This window comes from Delphinapterus leucas, unplaced genomic scaffold, assembly GCF_059928025.1.
Source record: "Delphinapterus leucas isolate spDelLeu-1000000601 "Yukka" unplaced genomic scaffold, BTC_Dleu_Yukka2 spDelLeu_asBTCV2_sq72, whole genome shotgun sequence".
In the NCBI taxonomy this organism is placed as follows: Eukaryota; Metazoa; Chordata; class Mammalia; order Artiodactyla; family Monodontidae; genus Delphinapterus; species Delphinapterus leucas.
Window position 1 is genome coordinate 247,512 of NW_028322281.1, and position 23,457 is coordinate 270,968.

The window sequence follows — 23,457 nt, forward strand, 5'->3', positions numbered from 1 at the left end:
AGAGATTATAGCAGGTAGTGTTGATGTTATATTGCCAATGTTTACCAAACTCACCCAAGGATTATTTAATTACCTGTGGAAATGTATCTTCATTTGATGCTGCAATTTAACTGTTAATTAAGGACTCTGATTCTGAAATGATATACTGAGTTACAGTTCTTGTCTGCTAGTGATGCTCTGTCTGGGAGAAAAGATAACCTCAAGACATGATTTTTACTGCTCTACTGGACATTAACCAGTTTTGTACTTAACCTAGCCATCTTATTTTAACATTTCCTTTCAAATGTCTATAAATACCCAGTTCCTCAAAATGCTCTTTGAGCCAGCTTTATCATCTTACTGGTTTCCTCATCAGCCAGTTAATGCCTTTTACCAGTGCTGTTTCTCCCCACCCCCTTCAGGTTTATGGAGGTATAAGTGACATATAAAAATTGTATATATTTAAGATGAACAATGTGATGATTTGATATACATATACGTTATGAAAAGATTACCACAATCAAATTAACACATCTATCATCTCACATAGTTACTGTATTTTTGTAGTGCAAATACTTAAGATTCACTCTCTTAGCAAATTTTAAGTATACGATACAGTATTATTAAATATGGTAACCATACTGTATATAAGATCTCCAAAACTTATTCATCTTACAACTGACCCTTTGTACCCTTTGACCGTCTTCCCATTCCATGCCCTGCCCTCCGTCGCCCACCACCAGACTCTGGCAACCACCCTTCTACTTTCTGCATCTATGAGTTTAGATCTCACACAGAAGTGAGATCATACATATTTGTCTTTCTGTGCCTGGTTTATTCACTTAGCATAATGTCCTCCATGTTCATCATCCATGCTGTAACAAATAGGAGGACTTCTTTCTTTTTAAAGGACTAAATAATTAATACTCCATTGAATATATACAATGTGTTTTTTTTTATATCCTTTTGTCTGTTGACAGACACTTAGGTTATTTTTATATCTTGGCTATTGTGGATAATGCTGTAATGAACATGGGGGTACAGATCTCCATCCATCCAGAAGTGAGACTGGTGAATCATGTGACAGTTCTATTTTCAATTCTTTGAGGAACCTCTACATTTTTTCCATGATGGTTGTACTGCCACTATGGAGAACAGTATGGAGGTTCCTTAAAAAACTAAAAATAGAATTACCATATGACCCAGCAATCCCACTGGGCATATACTGGGCATATGCCCTGAGAAAACCACAATTCAAAAAGATACATGTACCACAATGTTCATTGCAGCACTATTTACAATAGCTAGGACATGGAACCAACCTCAATGTCCATCAACAGGTGAATGGATAAAGAAGATGTGGTATATACATACAATGGAATATTACTCAGTCATAAAAAGGAACGAAATTGAATTATTTGTAACGAGGTGGATGGACCCAGAGTCTGTCATACAGAGGGAAGTAAGTCAGAAAGAGAAAAATACCATATGCTAAAGCACATATATGGAATCTAAAAAAATGGTACTGATGAACCTAATGGCAGGGCAGGAATAAAGACGCAGATGTAAAGAACGTACTTGAGGACTCGGCATGGGGAAGGGAAGTAGGGATGAAGTGAGAGAGTTGCATTGAAATATATACACTACCAAACGTAAAATGGATGGTTAGTGGGAAGCTGCTGTATAGCACAAGGAGGTCAGCTCGATGCTTTGTGACGACCTAGAGGGGTGGGATAGGGAGGGTGGGAGGGAGGCTCAAGAGGGAGGGGATATGGGGATATATGTATACGTATAGCTGATTCACTATGTTGTATAGCAGCAACTGACACAACATTGTAAAGCAATTATACTCCAATAAAAAAAATTTAAAAATAAAAAAAAATAAACCATAATGGCTGCACCAATTTACATCTCCAGCAACAATGAATAATGGTTCCCTTTTCTCCACTCCCTCACCAAACACTTGTTATCTCTTGTGGTTTTGATAACAGTTACCCTAACAAGTGTGGGGTGCTATCTCTGTGGTTTTGATTTGCATTTTCCTAATGATTAATGACAGTGAACACCTCTTCATATACTTGTTGGCCATTTGCATATCTTGTTTGGAAAATGCCTATTTATGTCCTTTGCCCATTTTAAAATCAAGTTATTTGGGTTTTTTTAACAAATATTTTCTCCCATTCCACAGGCTGCACTTTTATTTTGTTGTTTCCTTTGCTGTGCAGAAGTTTTTTAGTTTGAATGTAGTCTTACTTGCTTATTTTTGCTTTTGTTGCCTGTGTTTTTGGTGGCAAATCAAAAAATTCACTGCTAAGATCAATGTCTAGGAGTTTTTTCCCTATGTTTTCTTCAAGGAGTTTTATGGTTTCAGATCTTGTATTTAAAGTCTTTAATCCATTTGAGTTAATTTTTGTGTATGATGTAAGATAAGGTTCCAATTTCATTCTTTTGCACATAGATATCTAGTTTTCCCAACACCATTTATTAAAGAGACTATCTGTTCCCTGTTGTGTATTCTTGGCATCCTTGTCAAAGGTTAGCTAACTGAATATGCATGGGTTTATTTCTGGGCTCTCTATTCTCTTGTTCTTGTTCTTGGTTGAGGTGTCTGTTTTCATGCCAGTACCATCCCATTTTGGTTACTATAGCTTTGAAATATAGGTTGATTTCAGGAAGTTTGATGCCTCCAGCCTTATTTTTCTTCCTCAAGATTTCTTTGGCTATTTGGTGTCTTTTGTGGTCTGTATGAAGACAAATTTTTTTTTCTATTAATGGGAAAATGCCATTTCAATTTTTCTAGGGATTGCAATGAATCTGTAGATCACTTTGGGTAGTATGGACATTTTAACAATATTAATTCTTCTAATCCATGAACACAGGATATCTTTCCATTTATTTGTATCTTCAATTTCTTTCATCAATGTCTTATAGTTTTCAGCGTACAGGTTTTTCACCTCTTTGGTTAAATTTATTCCTAAGTATTTTATTCTTTTTGATGCTGCTCTAAATGGGATTGTTTTCTTCATTTCTTTTTCAGATAGTTTGCTGTTAGTGTATAGAACGGCAGTTGATTTTTGTACATAAATTGTGTATCCCGAATTTTACTGAATTCGTTTATTAGTTCTAACAGTTTTTTGGTGGAGTCTTTTGGGTTTCTACATATAAGATTATGTCATCTGCAGAGACAATTTTATTTCTTCTTTTCCTATTTGGATGCATTTTATTTCTTTTTCTTGACTAACTGCTCTTGTTTAGACTTCCAGTACTATGTCGAGTAGAAGTGGAGAGAGTAGGCATCCTTGTCTTGTTCCTAATCTTAGAGGAGAAGGTTACAGCTTTTCATCATTAAGTATCATGTTAGCTGTGGACTTGTCATATATGCCCTTTATTATGTTGAGATATATTCCTTCTTTACCTAATTTGTTGAGAGTTTTTATCATGAAAGGTTGTTAAATTTTGTTAAGTGCTTTTTCTGCATCTATTGAGATGATCATATGATTTTTATCCTTTATTCTGTAATGTGGTGTGTATCACTTGCATATGTTGAACCATCCTTGCATCCCAGGAATAAATCCCACTTGATCATGGTGTATGACCCTTTTAATTTGCTGCTGAATTCAGTTTTCTAATGTTTTGTGAAGGATTCTTGCATCTATGTTCTTGTAGTATCTGTATAGGGCTTTGGAATGAAGGTAAAACTAGCTTCAAAAAATAAGTTTGGAAGTATTCCCTCCTTTTAAATATTTTGGGAAGAGTGTGAGTAGGACTGGCATTAATTCCTGTTTAAATGTTTGGTAGAATTCACCCATGAAGCTATATGGTCATGTGTTTTTCTTTGTTGGGAGGTTTTTGATTACCACTTCAATTTCCTTATTTCATATGGGTCTGTTCAGATTTTCTATTTCTTCATGATTCTGTCTTGGTCAATTGTATCTTTCTAGGAATTTATCCATTTCTTTTAGGTTATCCAATTATGGCATAACTTTCTCACAGTAGTCTCTTATGATTCTTTGTATTTTTATGGTATCAGCTATAATGCTTCTTCTTTCATTTATAATTTTAGTTTTGAGTTGTTGCTCTTTTTTTCTTGGTTAGTCTAGCTGTAAGAAATTTTGTTTCTTTTCAGAAAACCAACCCTTAGTTTTGTTGATCTTTTCTATTGTCTTTCTAGTCTCTATTTCATTTATTTCTGCTCTAATCTTTATTACTTCTTCCCTTCTGCTATCTTTTGGCTAAGTTTGCTCTTTATCTAGTTCTGTGAGATGTAAAGCTAGATTGTTTATTTGAGATCTTCCTTTTTCTTAATGGAGGCATTTAGCGCTATAAATGTCCCTCTTAGAACTGCTTTGGCAGAATCATGTAAGTTTTGATATGTTGCGTTTCCATGTTCCTTTGTCTTAAGATTCTTTTAAATTTCTTTTTGATTTCTTCTTTGACCCATTGGTTGGCTGTATGTTATTTAATCTCCGCATATTTGTGAATTTTCAAAATTTCCTTCTGTTACTGATTTCTAGTTTCATACCACTGAAGCTCAGAAATGATACTTGATATGACTTCAATCTTCTTTAATTTGTTAAGAAATTTTTAGTGTCCCAACATATGATCTACCCTGGAGAATGTTCTGTGTGCACCTGAGGAGAATGTATATTCTGCTGTGTCGGATGAAATTTTCTGTTTATGCCTATTAGGTCCATTTGGGGTAAACTGTTATTCAAGTTCGCTGTTTTCTTACTGATTTCTGTCTGGATGATCTATCTATTGTTGAAACTGCCATACTGAAGCCCCCCACTATTACTGTATGGTTGTCTCTTTCTCCCCTGAGTTCTGTTAATATTTGCTTTATATATTTAGGCATTTTGATGTTTATACCCTCTTGATGAATTGATTTTATCATTATATAGTGATTTTCTTTGTTTCTTGTGATAGATTTTGACTGAAAATCTTTTCCCATCCCTTTACCTTGCCTATGTATGTCCTTAAAGTTAAAAGGAGTCTCTTGTAGGCACTAGATTGTTGGATCTTGTTTTTTTTAACATCCACTGAACTACTCTATTATTTGATAGGAGAATTTAATCCATTTAAATTTACAGTATTTATAGGTAAGGACTTACTATTGTCATTTTGTTTACTGTTTTCTGACCATTCTGTAGTTCCTTTGTTCTTTTCTTCCTCTCTTCCTTTGTGACTTGATGATTTTCCTCAGTGGTATGCTTTGATTCCTTTCTCTTTTTTTTTAGTATCCAGTAGAGGTTTTTTTCTTTGTGTTTACCATGGGGCTTACATAAAACATCTTATAGTTTTAACAGTCTATTTTAAGCTGATAACAACTTAATTTCAATCACATACAAAAAGTATGGACACTTTTACCTTTCTCTACTCTCCACATATTATCCATCCTACATCTTTTTATATTGTGTATGTAGTAGCAAATTATTGTAGCTTTAGTTATTTTAAGTTCTCTTGTCTTTTAACTTTCATACCAGGGTTAAAAGTGATTTACCTACTACATTTACAGTATTAGAGTATTCTGAATTTGACTACAAATTTACCTTTACCAGTGAGTTTGATACAGCTGACCCTTGAACAGCAAAGGGGTTACAGGAGCCAACCACCCATGCAGTCAAAAATCCACCTATACATTTACAGTTGGTCCTCCATATCCACAGTTCTGCAGATTCAATGAACCATGTATTGTTTAGTTGTGTATTACATATTTAGTGGAAAAAAAATCTGTGTGGAAGTGGACTCTCACAGTTCAAACTCATGTTGTTCAAGGGTTGTGCTTTCATACATTTTCTCATTGTTATTTAGCATCCTTTTGTTTTATCTTAAAGAAATTCCTTTAGCATTTCCTGTAAGACAGGTCTAGTGGTGATGAATTCTCTCAGATTTTGTTTGTCAGGTAATGTCTTTTTCTCGCCTTCACTTCTGAAGAACAACTTTGCCAGGTATAGTATTCTTGGTTGGCAGTTTTTTTCTTTCAGGACTTTTATTATATCATGCTACTTACTCCTGGCCTGCAAGGTTTCTGCTGAGAAATATGCTGACAGCTTTATCAGGGTTCCCTTGTATGTGAGGAGGTGCTTTTCTCTTGTTGTTTTCAAAAGTTTCTCTTTGTCTTTGACTTCTGACAATCTGATTAAATACTGTGCCTCAGGTAATATTCTTTGGATTGATCTTGCTTGGAGACTTTTGAACTTCGTGAATTTAAATGTCCATATCCCTCCCATGATTTATGAAGTTTTTAGCCATTATCTTTAAATAAGCTTTCTTCTCTTTCTCACTTTCTTCTCTTTCTGGGACTCCCATAATGCATATATTAATTAATTTTATGGCAACCCATAGGTCCTGTATGCATCACTTTTTTTCCTTTTTGTTCCTTTAATTGGCTATTTTCTAATGCTCTATCTTTGAGTTTGTTGATTCTTTACTCTGTCTGATCAAGTAAGCTCTCTACTGAGTTTTTCTTTTCAGTTCAGTCATACTATTCTGTTTCGTTCAGAATTTCTGTTTTGTTCCCTCTTATGGTTTCTATTTTCTTATTTTGTTCATGTATACTTTTCTTGACTTAATTTTGTTGCCTATTTGTGTTCTCTTGTATTTCACTGAGTTTCTTAAAGATAATTATTTTGAATTTGTTATCAAGCTATGTAGAGATCTCCATTTCTTTAGGGTAAGTTATTAGAGATTTATTAGTTTCCTTTGGCAGTGTCATGTCTGTTTGCCTGTTTCTTCATATTCTGTGTAGCCCTGTGTTGGTGTCTGTGCACCTGAAGGAGCAAACACCTCTTCCTGTTTTTAAACACTGGTTTTGGCAGGCCTTCTCCTGTCAGGTCCCTGGGCTCATGATACTGACTCCAGGATTGCAGTTGAGTGGGGTTGGGGCTGGGTCATGTGGCTGCTTCTGGGTCTGCTGTAGTGTCCATGTTAGTGGGCCTGTTACCAGGGCCTTGGGTGGGTATAGATCCTGCCTCCTGGTCCCTGAGCGGACAGGACTGCCTTCACGACCTTGGTTAGTAGGGCTGGAGCTGGGACAAGGGTCCACTTCAGGATGTGCAGTTGCGTTCAGAGATGGTGGGCTTGTTACCAGGTACGTGTCTGGGTGTACCTCCTGCTGGGTCTCCGGCTAGGCCAGACTAGCCCTGGACTGCAGCTAAGTGGGGCTAAATGAAGTGAGAAGGTTGCTTTAAGGTCCACAGTTGGGACCAAGATCTATAGGCCTGCCCATAGGGGCATGGATGAGTGTGTCTCCCACAGCGTCCCTGGGTGGGTAGGACTGAGGGGCTGGAGCCTAGTCACAAGGCTGCTTCAGGATCTGAGGTTGGATTAAGGTCACTGGGCCTGCCTCTGGGGGCACAGACAGATGTGTCTCCTGCTGGATCCCTGGGCAGGCAGGACTGCTCCTGGACCATGACTGAGAGAGGCTGGAGCTGGGTCACAGGCAGTTTCAGGGTCCACAGTTGAGACCAAGGACAGGAGGCCTGTTACCCAAGGCATGGTTGTATACACTCCTCCCTGGTCCCTTGGCAGATGTTACTGGTGGCAGGATCATGGCCAAACAGGACTGTAGTCAGTCCACAGGGGCATGGCAGTGTTTCCAGGTCTGTTGCCAGGACCAGCGTTGGCGAGCCTCCCACCTGGTAGTAGGCTTGCCTTCTCAAATCAACTGTTCTTGGTCTTGGGCTCCACTTGGGCTTTGCAACCTTTTACCTGGATCCCAAAGCTCCCACAAAGGCACTTTTGTCTGTGGGTGGCTGCCAAAGTATTGTTCCTATGGAGAGATATGATGGGACACCTCCTGTGTCAGTCCCTCTGTGTTGTTTCCCTCTGTGTTGTTCCTACGAGCCATTTTCAAACTTAAACAATTTTTTATTTTGATAGTTTGATGTAGTAGAGTAAGTTATTTAACACCAACTCTGTGAAGCTTTGAGAATTAAGCAGTAATTAACTTTTATATTGGTATTAAATATGTTTAATTAAAAACATATAAAAGCTTAATTTTTTTCCCTAAGATCCATGAATAAAATGGAAATCAAGCACTTGGGTGTGATTCCTCTTAATCAGTTTAGTACGGATATTTTCTGGCACCAAGAAGAATCTATCCCAGATTTCAACTGCATGAAGTCAAACACAATGTGAATAAAACCAGTTAAGGTCTAAAGGAATCCATGAAGGAGACCATATCTGAACAAACCAAATTCGAAATGCTGCCTCTGAGTAATCTCATAAGTTCATGGGAACACCCAATCTTCTAAGGCCTGCATCTCTAGGGAGCAACTACTAAAAATAATCAGAATTTGAGAACAGCAAAGAAAAAATACTCCCATTGTTCCAGCTTTTAAACTAAAAAAAATGTATGATTACCCGAATATTTTAACTGTATTATGGGTACTTTTTCTGTCTTTGTCTCGCTCTCTCAATACATATTTCAATCAATCAATCAATGCCATTCTTAACATTTTCTCCCCGAGTTTCTAGCACCATTTTGGATAATCAGAAGGTAAGTATAACAATTACAGCCTGAATAAAAACAACTAAATAGAAAAATGGCATGGTTGCCTGGTTTCACTCACCCCCCCACGCAGTGGCGCCTCCTGAAGGTGGTGGTGGTGCTGGTGTCGCGGCTGCTGCCGCCCCTGCAGAGGAGAAGTCTGGCTGCAGGTCCAGGAGATCACTAGATGGTTTAGAAGCGCTGAAAGGAAAATATGATTTCAAAATCAGATTTTGAAATTTTAAAATGTAAAGATGCTTTTTAAATAAAGACTTATGCAGAAAACATCACAGATTTTGGCTATTTTAAATTCAGTAAGAGAATAATATTTTGTAAAGTACAGCAGTAAAACATATGTTCCTCTATACTGAGAGTTGGCAAACAACTTTTATAAAGGGCCAGATACTAAAAATTTTAGGTTTGCGAGCCAGACAGTCTCTATCGCTATCCGACTCTGCCAGTGCAGAGTGAAATAAGACATAGGCAGTACGTAAGCAAATGAACATGCTTTTGTTCCAATAAAAATTTATTTACAGAAAAAGACAATGGGCTAGATTTGATCTATGGGCCATCGTTTGCCAACTCTTGCAAAGTTAAATTATACCTCAGGCAATGGGTCACTCAGCAAATCACAGAGCAGAAATTAAAAGGGAAAATCTAAATGCCTCAAAATAAGGGGGAATTTTAAACATGTTATGTCCACTGGGTAGCATCTGAAATGCTGGTTATGAGGGCTGTGACAAAAGGAAACGTACTCCAAATAATAAAGGTAAGAGAATTATTGGTAATTTTTTTCCTTTTCTCTATTTTCTAAAGTTTTTTTGTATGCTTTTTTTGTAGTATGGTAAATAATTCTTAACTTGAAAAGAATTTATAAACCAAAGAATACTAAAATGAATAATCACTATTGTACCTTTTTTCTAAGTTAAACTACAACACATCAAGTTTGCCTATAAGAGACCTCACCTAAAAATAATTCTATATTTTTCACTCTTATTCAAGTGGGGCTGTGCTTTTCAAAGCTCCTCCATCTAAAGAAGTTCCAAGGAGGAGCCTAGAGCGTTGTTACTCAAAGTGTAGTTTCCAAACTAGCAGCATCCTGGCACCTTGTTAGAAATGCAAAATCCCAGGCTTAACCATTATCTACTACATCAGTCTTCATTTTACTACAACCCCAGGGGTTTCACTGTACAGTCAGGTTTAAGGAGCACTGGCTTAAAGGCTGCCAGACCAGGTACTAAGCCATCAGGGTCCCAGGTTCCCCACCCCTCCTCATAAATAGCCATTCCATCTTTTTCTTTTTTACGTATTAGATTTCTGAGCAATATTTTTTGGAAAAAAGGATTCTGCTGCTTAAAAAAAAAAAAGTTTCAAGACCCCTGAAACTTGCATAGTTTTGATGTCTATTTCATAAATACCACTGGTCTAAGAGCCAGAACAGGGAAACATTTATTATTAAGACTGGAATCAAAGCTTTTATAAGAAGCAATTTATCTTAGTATAGAGGCAGAAGGGACTTGGCTTTACCAAGCCTGTGATTATGAAAGCAGAATTAAGCAAGTAGAGGGTAACGTGCATAGTTAACATGCATACATTATGGGGCTTTATTGCTCAGTTCAAAATTCACGTCTCCAAATACAGGGCATTCATAATCAGAGTCACAGATACTACAAGATGGGACTAGAATGCTCTCAAGGCTAAAGAACCAAACAAAGAGTTGACCTAAAATTATTATCTGAGGAAGCCTCTCTGAGTTGGGGCTTCATTTCAGGTGGCCCAGAGATTTTACAGAAAGCACAGTCATCTCCCGTTTTCTCACTACTGTTCTGACCTTTAGGCACTATGAAAGCAATAAGGGGCCTTCCCTGGTGGTGCAGTAGATAAGACTCCACGCTCCTAATACAGGGGGCCCGGATTTGATCCCTGGTCAGGGAACTAGATCCCACATGCATGCCGCAACTAAGAGTTCACATGCCACAACTAAGGAGCCCTGGAGCTGCAATTAAGCATTCCTGGAGCCTCAACTAAGGAGCCCATGAGCCACAACTAAGGAGCCCACCTGCCACAACTAAGGAGCCCATGAGCCACAACTAAGAAGCCTGCCTGCTGCAACTAAGACCTGGTGCAACCAAATAAATAAATAAATATTTTAAAAAAGCAATTAGGCACATCCTGACAGTTTCTTCCTACCACCAGAGTTTGACTTCCTCATATGCACCAGCTAATTGGCCTGCAACTACAAGCATTTCATTTCACTACACTTCCTTTCATCTCATTTCTTACCACTTTAAGACACCCTTTAAATTTCACACAAGAAGAAACTAATTTCAGAAAACAATGTCCATATCATCCATTTCAGAAGAACCTGAAGTGTGTGCATCTTTCTTCCACTTCCTTTGCCAAATGTGTGAGCACCAAGGTGATTTCCACAGCTTAGGTCTTTCTTACACTTTGAGAGGTACAAGCCTAAGTAACTGTATGGAGTATAGAAGAACTTAGTCTATGTACCTGAAAATAACCCCAAATATCACACATTTACTAGGACTACATTTCATTTTGTGAAGTCATTGGGTTTGGTACACAAAAATAAAATGAAAACCTGATCATAATATTAATAAACGGTTCGCTGCATTCTCATGAACTAACCTGACTGGTACAGCCGCAGATGCAGTTGCAAACAAATCAACTGGAGGGGATGTGTCAATAGTTTTAGCTGGTGTAGAATTAGGCGACGTAACAGTTGTGGCTGGAGATGACTGAAAGGGAAGATGCAAAGCACACTCTGGTCAGATTTGAATCTACAGGACACAAGGCAAGAGGACCTCCAATTTTCAGACCCATGCCATTCCCAGCAATTTTCTGGTTGCTCCTCGTGGGAGAAAAAACTCAAGAAAATTTGAAATTGAGAACTGTAATAAATAATCAGTACTGGACAAAACATGTTTCAAATTTTAAAAGTTATATGTAATTTACATAAAATTATGAAAAAAATAATTGGCCTAACATTGCAATGACTTCTATGCGTGTATTTACAGTTAAAGCCAAACAATAAATTAGGAGTTTGGGATTAACAGATACACACTACTATATATAAAATAGATAAACAACAAGGTCCTACTGTATAACACAGGGAACTTTATTCAGTAACTTGAAATAACTTATAATGGAAAACAATCTGAAAAAGAATACACACACACACATACATATACATACATATAAGGGGTGAATCACTTTGCTGAACATCAGAAACTATCACAGCATTGTAAATCAACTACACTTCAATAAAAAAATAAAATAAAATCAAAGCCAAACATATTTTCTAAACATTAAATTAGTGGGAAAGATCTTGCTAGCTGCCAAAAATGGAAAAAAAAATTAATTGTAATGACTTCTGTGAAACCAAGGCCATTATTTTCTTTTCTGCATCCTAAACAGATTTCATGTAAAGTCTTCTCAGATGCCTTTAAAATCTAGAAATGTAACTTACAAAATAGTTCACAGATGGCAGAGAACAATTCCCAAACAAGATTCAAGTCACTGACAGCTTGAGGATAGCCCATCACTAATATGAAACAGATAAAACTAAAAAAGTGAAATAAAACCTAACATTTATTGTCCTGGGCTGGTTTAAGAAGAGGACTTAATAGTCAGCTAATATATCAAAAAAAATGTTTGTTTAGTAACTATCCTAACTCTGTTTGGTATATTTAATTTGCTTGTATTCACAAGAGAAAGATTAATAGCAATTTCAAACCAATCCACCAATACTTAGTTCTGTAAGTGGAAACGAGACCTAACAGCAAGCAAAATGCACAGAGACCAAGGTCCAGCAAGGGCCATCAGACACTGCTGTAACAGGACATCTAATGTCAAGTAGGCCAAACTCAGAGGAAGTCTGAAAAAGAACAATTTAAGAAAAAGGACTGAGGAGATAAAAAATGTATAGGAGTTTCCAGACTTAGATAATATCTGTTTAATAGCTGTTTGTCCAAGAATATAACTAATCAAGAAGTCAAAATCCAAAGATACACAAGTGCCAAGCGCTCAGCACTTCAAGAAAGACAAACCCATGAGCAGTATGGATGCTGTTGCTCAGAAAGGGTGAACTCAAGCTTTGCTCTTCACCCAAAATTTAAAATTTCCAAATGGAATGTGAAAGATTATCAAGGGGATAGAAAGGACTAACATTAATTTGCATGTCATCCATTGTGGACACTGACAACTCTGAAATAAATTAGTGGCTTTTTTTTTTAAACGAATATATGTGGGCTTCCCTGGTGGCGCAGTGCTTAAGAATCCACCTGCCAATGCAGGGGACATGGGTTCAAGCCCTGGTCCAAGAAGACCCTACATGTCGCGGAGCAACTAGGCTGGTTCACCACAAATACTGAGCCTGCACTCTGGAGCCCACGAGCCACAACTACTGAAGCCCGTGTGCCTAGAGCCCGTGCTCGGCAACAAGAGAAGCCACCACAATGAGAAGCCTGCTCACCTCTACGAGGAGTAGCCCCTGCTTGCCGCAGCTAGAGAAAGCCCACGCACGGCAACGAAGACCCAACACAGCCAAAAATAAAATAAATAAATTTATAAAAATAAACCAATACATGTAAATACCTTAGAAAGTGATGTTTATGAAACACCAGGGAGAACGTAATGACAGCAATGAATCTACCAATATAAATGCAGAAAAGAAGGTCTTCAAAGGCTCATTAAAAACTGCCTTGTAATAATAAGTTCTGAAGAGATGCCGGAGGTATGAAAACAGAACCAAAATAATCCTGTTATTACAAGAAGAAAAGATGAAGATTCAATTTGGCCAAACTGCAGAAACAGACCATCCCAAAGGATTCCAGAATTTTACCACACTCTACTCAGTATTCGTATGGTGAAATTTTTCCACAGACATAATGATTTTATTCATTTTTCTTTTAATAGATCTTTATTGGAATAAAATTGCTTCACAATACTGTGTTAGTTTCAGTTGCACAACAAAGCAAATCGGCCATATGCATACACATGTCCCCATGTCCCCTCCCTCTTGAGCCTCCCTCCCATCCTCCCTATCCCACCCCCTAGGTCACCGCAAAGCACCGAGCCGACCTCCCTGTGCTATGCTGCTGTTTCCCACCAGCCAACTATTTTACATTTGGTAGTGTATATATGTCAATGGCACTCTCACTTCGCCCCAGCTTCGCCCTCCCACCCCACATCTTCAAGTCCATTCTCTACGTCTACCTCTTTATTCCTGCCCTGCAACTAGGTTCATCAGTACCATATATATTTTTTTAGATTCCATATATATGCGTTAGCGTATCGTATTTTTCTCTTTCTGACTTACTTCACTCTGTATGACAGACTCTAGGTCCATCCACCTCACTACAAATAACTCAATTTCATTTCTTTTTATGGCTGAGTAATATTCCATTGTATATATGTGCCATGTCTTCTTTATCCATTCATCTGTCGATGGACACTTAGGTTGCTTCCATGTCCTGGCTATTGTAAACAGTGCTGCAATGAACATTGTGGTACATGACTCTTTTTGAATTATGGTTTTCTCAGGGTATATGCCCAGTAGGGAGATTGCTGGGTCATATGGTAGCTGTATGTTTAGTTTCTTAAGGAACCTGCATACTGTTCTCCATAGCGGCTGTATCAATTTACATTCCTACCAACAGTGCAAGAGGTTTCCCTTTTCTCCACACCCTCTTCAGCGTTTATTGTTTGTAGTGTTTTTGATGGTGGCCATTCTGACTGGTGTGAGATGATATCACATTGTAGTTTTGATTTGCATTTCTCTGATTAATGATGTTGAGCATTCTTTCATGTGTTTGTTGGCAATCTGTATATCTTCTTTGGAGAAATGTCTCTTTAGGTCTTCCACCCATTTTTGGATTGGGTTGTTTGTTTTTTTGATATTGAGCTGCTTGTAAATTTTGGAGATTAATCCTTTGTCAGTTGGTTCATTTGCAAATATTTTCTCTCATTCTGAGGGTTGTCTTTTGGTCTTGTTTATGGTTTCCTTTGCTGTGCAAAAGCTTTGAAGTTTCATTAGGTCCCATTTGTTTATTTTTGTTTTTCTTTCCATTTCTCTAGGAGGTGGGTCAAAAAGGATCTTGCTGTGCTTTATGTCAGTGTTCTGCCTATGTTTTCCTCTAAGAGTTTGATAGTGTCTGGCCTTATATTTAGGTCTTTAATCCACTTTGAGTTTATTTTTGTGTATGGTGTTAGGGAATGTTCTAATTTCATTCTTTTACATGTAGGTGTCCAGTTTTCCCAGCACCAATTATTGAAGAGGCTATCTTTTCTCCACTGTATATTCTTGCCTCCTTTATCAAAGATAAGGTGACCATATATGCGTATGCGTGGGTTTATCTCTGGGCTCTCTACCCTGTTCCATTGATCTATATTTCTGTTTTTGTGCCAGTACAATACTGTCTTGATTACTGTAGCTTTGTAGTATAGTCTGAAGTCAGGGAGCCTGATTCCTCCAGCTCTGTTTTTCGTTCTCAAGATTGCTTTGGCTATTCGGGGTCCTTTGTGTTTCCATACAAATTGTGAAATTTTTTGTTCTACTTCTGTGAAAAATGCCAGTGGTAGTTTCATAGGGATTGCATTGAATCTGTAGATTGCTCTAGGTAGTATAGTCGTTTTCACAATGTTGATTCTTCGAATTCAAGAACACGGTATATCTCTCCATCTATTTATATCATCTTTAATTTCTTTCATCAGTGTCTTATAATTTTCTGCATACAGGTCTTTTGCTTCCTTATGTAGGTTTATTCCTAGGTGTTTTATTCTTTTTGTTGCCATGGTAAATGGGATGGTTTTCTTAATTTCACTTTCAGATTTTTCTTCATTAGTGTATAGGAATGCAAGAGATTTCTGCACATTAATTTTGTATCCTGCTACTTTTATCAAATTCATTGATTAGCTCTAGTAGTTTTCTGGTAGCTGCTTTAGGATTCTCTCTGTATAGTGTCATGTCATCTGCAAACAGTGACAGCTTTACTTCTTCTTTTCCGATTTGATTCCTTTTATTTCTTTTGCTTCTCTGACTGCTGTGGCTAAAACTTCCAAAACTATATTGAATAATAGTGGTGAGAGTGGGCAACCCTGTCTTCTTCCTGATCTTAGTGGAAATGGTTTCAGTTTTTCACCACTGAGGATGATGTTGGCTGTGGGTTTGTCATATATGGCCTTTATTATGTTGAGGTAAGTTCCCTCTATGCCTACTTTCTGGAGAGTTTTTATCATAAATGGGTGTTGAATTTTGTTGAAAGCTGTCTCTGCATCTATTGAGATGATCATATGGTTTTCCTCCTTCAATTTGTTAATATGGTTTATCACATTGATTGATTTGCATATATTGAAGAATCCTTGCATTCCTGGGATAAACCCCACTTGATCATGGTGTACTTCCACCCATTTTTTAAACTTGATTGTTTGTTTTTTTGATATTGAGCTCCATGCACTATTTGTATATTTTGGAGATTAATCCTTTGTCTGTTGTTTCACTTACAAATATTTTCTCCCATTCTAAGGGTTGTCTTTTTGTCTTGTTTATGGTTTCCTTTGCTATGCAAAAGCTTTTAAGTTTAATTAAGTCCCATTTGTTTATTTTTGTTTTTATTTCTGTTCCTCTATTAGGTGGGTCATAAAAGATCTTGCTGTGGTTTATCTCAAAGAACGTTTTTCCTATGTTTTCCTCTAAGAGTTTTATAGTGTCTGGTCTTACATTTAAGTCTTTAATCCATTTGGAGTTTATTTTTGTGTATGGTGTTAGGGAGTGTTCTAATTTCATTCTTTTACGTGTAGCTCTCCAGTTTTCCGAGCACCACTTATTGAAGAGACTGTCTTTTCTCCACTGTATATCCCTGCCTCCTTTGTCATAGATTAGTTGACCACAGGTGAATGGATTTATCTCTGGGCATTCTATCCTGTACCATTGATCTATATTTCTGTTTTTGTGCCAGTACCATACTGTCTTGATTACTGTATCTCTGTGGTATAGTTTGAAGTTGGGGAGCCTTATTCCTCCAACTCTCTCTTTCTTCCTCAAGATTACTTTAGCTATTCTGGGTCTTTTGTGTTTCCATACGAATTGTAAAATTTTCTGTTCTAATTCTGTGAGGAATGCTATGGTTGGTTGCTAGGGACTGCACTGAATCTGTAGATTGCTTTTGGTAGTACAGTCATTTTCACAATATTGATTCTTCCAATCCACGGACATAGTATATTTCTCCATCTGTTTATGTTATCTTTGATTTCTTCCATCAGTGTTTTATAGTTTTCTGAGTACAAGTCTTTCACGTCTGTAGGCAGGTTTATTCCTAGGTATTTTATTCTTTTTGTTGCAATGGTAAATGGGAGTGTTTCCTTAATTTCTCTTTCTGATTTTTCATTGGTGGTGTATACAAATGCCAGACATTTCTGTGCATTAACTTTGTATCCTGCAACCTTACCAAATTCACTTATTTGTTCTAGTAGTTTTCTGGTGGCATCTTTAGGATTTTCTATGTATAGTGTCATGCCACTGGCAAACAGTGACAGTTTTACTTCTTCTTTTCTGATTTGGATTCCTTTTATTTCTTTTTCTTCTGATTGCTGTGGCTAGGACTTCCAAAATTATGTTGAATAAAGTGGCGAGAGTGGACATCCTTGTCTTGTTCCTAATCTTAGTGGAATGCTTTCAGTTTTTCACCATTGAGTATGATGCTTGCTGTGGGTTTGTCATATATGGCCTTTATTATGTTGAGGTAGGTTCCCTCTATGCCCAATTTCTGGAGAGGTTTTTTTATCATAAATGGGTGTTGAATTTTGTCAAAAGCTTCTTCTGCATCTATTGATATGATCATATGGTTTTTATTCCTTAATTTGTTAGTGTGGTGTTTCACATTGATTGATTTACATATATTGAAGAATGCTTGCATCCCTGGGATAAATCTCACTTGATCATGGTGTATGATCCTTTTAATGTGTTGTTGGATTCCACTTGCTAGTATTTTGTTCAGGATTTTTGCATCTGTGTGCATCAGTGATATTGGTCTATAATTTTCTTATTTTGTGATCTCTTCTGGTTTTGCTATCAGCATGATGGTGGCTTCATAGATTCCATTTGGGAGTATTTCTCCCTCTGCAATTTTTTGGAAGAGTTTGAGAATGATGGGTGTTAGCTCTTCTCTAAATGTTTGCTAGAATTCACCTGTGGAGCCATCTGGTCCTGCACTTTTGTTTGTTGGAAGATTTTTAATTACCGTTTCAATTTCATTACTTGTGATAGATCTGTTTATATTTTCGAATTCTTCCTGGTTCAGTCTTGGAAAATTTTACCTTTCCAAGAATTTTTCCATTTCTCTGTGGTTGTCCATTTTATTGGCATATAGTTGTTTGTAGTAGTCTCTTATAATCCTTTGTATTTCTGCAGTGTCAGTTGTGATTTTTCCTTTTTCATTTCTAATTTTATTGATTTGCATCCTCTCCCTTTTTTTCTTGATGAGTCTGGCTAAGGGTTTACCAATTTTGTTTATCTTCTCAAAGAACCAGTTTTTATTGACCTTTGTTACTGTTTTGTTTCTATTTCACTTATTTCTGCTCTGATCTTTATGATTTCTTTCCTTCTACTGACTTTGGTTTTTCTTTGTTCTTCTTTCTCTAGTTGTTTTAAGTGTAGGGTTAGATTGTTCATTTGAGATGTTTTTTGTTTCTGGAGTTGAGACTGAATTGCTATAAACTTCCCGCTTAGAACTGCTTTTGTTGTGCCCCATAGGTTTTGGGCCTTCGTGTTTTCGTTGTCATTTGTTTCTATGTATATTTTAATTTCTTCTTTGATTTCTTCAGTGATCTCTTGGTTATTTAGTAGCACACTATTTAGCCTCCATATATTCGTGTTTTTTATAGTTTTTTTCCTGTAACTGACTTCCAATCTCATAGCACTGTGGTCAGCAAAGATGCCTGATATGATTTCAATTTTCTTAAATTTTCCAAGGCTTGATTTGTGACCCAAGATGTGATCTATCTTGCAGAATGTTCCATGTGCACTTGAGAAGAAAGTGTATTCTGCCACTTTTGGGTGGAATGTTCTATAAATATCAATTAGATCTATCTGGTCTATTGTGCCATTTAAAGCTGTATTTCTTTATTTATTTTCTGTTTGGATGATCTGTCCATTGTTATAAGTGGGGTGTTAAAGTCCCCTACTATCATTGTGTTACTGTCGATTTCTCCTTTCATGGTTGTTAGCATTTGCCTTATGTACTGAGGTGTTCCTTTGTTGGGTGCATAAACATTTATAATTGTTACATCTTCTTCTTGGATTGATCCTTTGATCATTATATAGTGTCCATCCTTATCTCTTGTAACAGTCTTTATTTTAAAGTCTATTTTATCTGATATGAGTATTGTCAGTCCAGTTTTCTTTTGATTTCCATTGCATGGAATATCTTTTTCCATCCCTTCACTTTCAGTCTGTATGTGTCCCTAGGTCTGAAGTGGGTCTCCTGTTGACAGCATATATATGGGTCTTGTTTCTCTACCCATTCAGCCAGTCTGTGTCTTTTGGTTGGGGCATTTAATCCATTTACATTCAGGGTCATTATTGATATGTATATTCCTATTACCATTTTCTTAGTTGTTTTGTGTTTGTTTTTGTGCGTCTTTTCCTTCTCTTGTGTTTCCCGCTTAGAGAAGTCTCTTTAGCATTTGTTGTAAAGCTGGTTTGGTGGTGCTGAATTCTCTTAGCTTTTACTTGTCTGAAAAGCTTTTGACCTCTCCACTGAATGTGAAGGAGATCCTTGCTGGGTAGAGTAATCTTGGTTATAGGTTTTTCTCTTTCATCACTTTAAGTATATCCTGCCACTCCCTTCTGGCCTGCAGAGTTTCTGTTGAAAAATCAGCTGATAACCTTATGGGGATTCCTGTGCATTTTATTTTCAATTTTCCCTTTCTGCTTTTAATATTTTTTCTTTGAATTTAATTTTTGTTAGTTAATGATTAATGTGTCTTTGTGTGTTTTTTCTAGGGTTTATCCTGTATGGGACTCTCTGTGCTTCCTGGACTTGGGTGACTATTTCCTTTCCCATGTTAGGGAAGTTTTCAACTATAATCTCTTCAAATATTTTCTCAGACCCTTTCTTTTTCTCTTCTTCTTCTGGGACCCCTATAATTCGAATGTTGGTGTGTTTAGTGTTGTCTGAGAGGTCTTCAATTCTTTTCATTCTTTTTTCTTTATTCTGCTCCTTGGCAGTTATTTCCACCATTTTGTCTTCCAGCTCACTTATTCATTCTTCTGCCTCAGTTATTCTGTTATTGATTCCTTCTAGTGTATTTTTCATTTGTTATTGTGTTGTTCATCTCTGTTTGTTCTTTAGTTCTTCTAGATCTTTGTTAAAACATTTCTTGTATTTTCTCAATCCATGCCTCCATTCTATTTTCAAGATTTTGGATCATGTTTACTATCATTACTCTGAATTCTTTTTCAGGTAGATTGCCTATTTCCTTTTCATTTATTTGGCCTTGTAGGTTTTTACCTTGCTCATTCATCTGTGACATAGTTTTTTGCCTTTTTTTTTTTTTTTTTTTAATGAGTGGGATTGTGTTACTGTCTTACTGGTTGTTTGGTCTGCGGCTTCCAACACTGGAGTTTGTAGGCTGCTGGTTAGAGCGCTGCTTCTTGGTGCTGAGGTGAGGAACTCCGTGAGACCTCACTGCGATGAATATTCCCTGGGGTCTGAGGTTCTCTGTTAGTCCTGTAGTTCGGACTCGGAGCTCCCACTGCAGGAACTTCGGCCCAACCCCAGGCTCACGAACCAATATTCCACAAGCCACGTGGGGTGGCAAAAAAAAAAACCCAAAACAAAAAAACCCGAATAACAAAGTAAAAAATAAAATTAGAGTAGGAAACTAACAGATATGTTAGAGAGAATATAAAAATAAAATATAGATGAATCAACCGGAAGGTACATCAGTACCACAATAGTAAAAAAGAGGAGGGAAAAGAAAACAAAAAATGGGGGGAAAGGCCTTGGCTGTGGAGGGCAGGGAGTAAGCAAGGGTGAGGTTTGGACAATGGGTGGGGCCAGTGCTCAGGACCCACAGGGCTGGAAAAGGCCCTGGGGACAGTAGGGGGTGGGGCTTAGGCTCAAGGAACAGAAGGGGCCCAGGCGTGCCCCCCACCCCTGGTCTCAGAGGGCGGGGGACCTTACCTGGGAGCCCAGCAGGCGTCCTGGGTTCAAGGGGGTGGGGCAAACGCCCTCCCCTCCTCTCTCGCTACTCCCAGAGGGCCACCGCCCCACCACCTCCTGCCTCTCCTGATCTCCCCGGCCTCCCTCCTATGCCCCGAGGACCAATGTGGCTGGCAGGGAGGGGTGGGTCTTGGTGGGGAGGGGACCGGCCTGAGAGCTCAGCAGGCTCCCCATGCCCGAGTGGGTGGGGCAATCACCCTCTGCTCCTCTCCTGCTCCTCCCACAGGGCCCCTCCCGCCTGCTTTTCCTAATCTCCCTGGCCTCCCTCCTATGCTCCCAGAACCCACGTCGCCTGGAGGGGGCTTTGGATTGTAGGGGACCAGCCTGGGAGGTCAGAGGCTCCTACGGCCCCAGTGGGCAGGGCAATTGCCCTCTGCTCCTCTCCCGCTCCTCCTGGATGGCCCCTCCCGCCTGCCTCTCCTGATCTCCCCGGCCTCAGGGGCACTGATCTTGTCTGGCATCCACTTCTCCTCCCCACTCAGTCCCCCTATGTCCTACCGGTTCACTTTGGGGTTCCTCCAATCTCCTTGGGCATCAGAGTCCCCCACCAGCGGCCAGCAGGCTCCCTAGTTGTGGGGAGACGCTAACTCTGCATCTTCCCACACCATCATCTTCTCCCATGTGACATAATGATTTTAAACCTGGCTCTGTAGCAGAATCACCAGGGAGCTTAGGTTGTTTGTTTCTTTGTTTGATTGTTGGAGCTCCCTGAGGATCTCTTGGGCAGCCGGCCAGGTATTGACACAGTAAAGGGTGTCTGGGGTACCCTGTGCAGTCATAATGCCAACTTTTTTGTCTGTAATAACAGCAGTTATGTAACAGAAATTTGGCAAAGAGGAAAGAGCATATTTATCACATTTTTGCAATGAAAATGGCAATGTGAAAAATACAATGGCAAATGTGAACTACTGATCTATAGAAGTAAATACTCTTGTCACTAACAACCCTAATCCTGTCCTTCAGGATGCTAAAGGAGAGACGGAGGTGAAGGAGTTGTGACAGTTATTACGGTAGACTGTCTAAAAGGTATGCTTGTGAGGATACCCAATGACAATTGGTTTCTCTACCATCAAAGCAGGCACAATGTTATGTGCCTTATTTATGTCACAGGGCTGTGATTCAGAGTACGAGAAAGTGCTTTGTCACTAGTAAGACGTTAACACTGACACATTTGTTTTCAGTTGTAATATAAATGTATGAAAATTTCGTCTACTTAAAAATTTAGTCCAGATAGAGGGCTAAGTACACATTGCTATATGACTAAGAAACTAATATAAAGGGGAATACATAAAAACTTACCTTTCCTCAAGAAATTAAAAATAAAATTACCATATGATTCAGCAATTCCACTTCTGGGTGTAGACCCAAAAGAACTGCAAACAGGGACTTGAACAGATACTTGTACACCATGTTCACAGGAGCGTTATTTACAATAGCCAAAAGGCGGAAGTGACCCAAGTGATCATTAATGGATAGATGGATGGATGAACAAAATGTGGTACACACATAGAATGGAATAGTATTCAGACTTAAAAAGAAAGGAAATTTCTGACATATGCTACAAAATGGATGAACGTTGAAGATTCTTTGCTAAGTAAAATATGCCAGTCATGAAAGGACAGATACTGAAGGACAGTTCCACTTATTTGAGGTACCTAGAGTAATCAAATTCATAGAGACAGAAAGTAGAATGGTGCCTGCCAGGAGCTGGGGGTGAGAGTGGTCAGAGAGGGGGACGGGGAGTTAGTGTTTAAAGGGTACAGAGTTTCAGCTGGGGAAGATGACAAATGTTCTCCAACCAGATGATAGTGATGGCTGCCCAACAATGTGAATGTACTTAATGCCACTGAACTGTACAATCAAAAGTTGTTAAAATGGTCAAAACAAAACAAAAAACAAACTTACCTTACTTAATGGAGAGGGAGCACCAGATCTAAAAGGCAACCAAAAAGAATTAAAATTGGATATACATGAATACATTTGTAGAAGCACTTAAGTTTGATGGTTGGTAAAGCATGAACTTGTTTATATACAGACTTTTTTAGTAATGGATAAACTATTTTTAAAATATATTTTATCTTTTACTCAATTACAACATCTGCTTCCAATGTCTCCCATCCACTTAATTTCTAGTATTAGAAATTCTTAAATTCAAAATCTTTTTTTTGGTATCTCTAGCAACTCAATTAATTATTCGAATTGATCTTTATTGCCTACGTCCATCAAAAATAAACTGTTCAAATTGGAATTTTAAAAAAATTGCCAAGACTTGGGAAAAATAATGCTTTACAGAATTTTTAGAAAATCGTCCAGTTTATTATTTTTAAAAGTTAGAAAACCCATTAAGGGTTAAAGCACATTGTGATTCATTTAGTCATAATTGTGATACATAAAAGGAACACTAGAATTAAAAAAAAGATCCCTACAAGCCCTGTGCCTGATGTGTGTCTCAGCTTCCATACTGAGCTGAGACACACTGTGCATACTCCACACTGTGTGTACTCCTAGAGATTGTCTGGTTTTTCTCATGGCTGTAATGAAAACTATCTATGAGAAATATTCCCATTATCCTGTGAGAACTTGGGAGCTGGAAAAAGAAGAGTAACCTCAATGCTTGTGTCTAAGGGAGTGAGGGAAAATCAGGAAGAAATACATTTTTTTTTCAGTTAGATTGCTGATTATATATATCATTTCCAGAAAAATGCTTCAGAGATGACTGCCTAAACAGCTTAGGTTTTACTAACC

At 38.0% G+C, this 23,457-nt stretch overlaps 1 protein-coding gene across 1 annotated transcript in view; it reads right to left on the reverse strand.

Annotated features, from left to right (window-relative positions):
• The window catches only part of SNAP91 (synaptosome associated protein 91), a 156,160-nt gene that overhangs the window by 51,580 nt on the left and 81,123 nt on the right, over positions 1-23,457 (reverse strand). The window contains exons 11-13 of the mRNA XM_089906135.1: positions 22,618-22,645; positions 11,117-11,226; positions 8,553-8,671 (exon numbers count right to left, since the gene is read on the reverse strand). Coding sequence (XP_089762261.1) covers positions 8,553-8,671; positions 11,117-11,226; positions 22,618-22,645 — 257 coding nt within the window. The remainder of the gene's footprint in view (positions 1-8,552; positions 8,672-11,116; positions 11,227-22,617; positions 22,646-23,457) is intronic.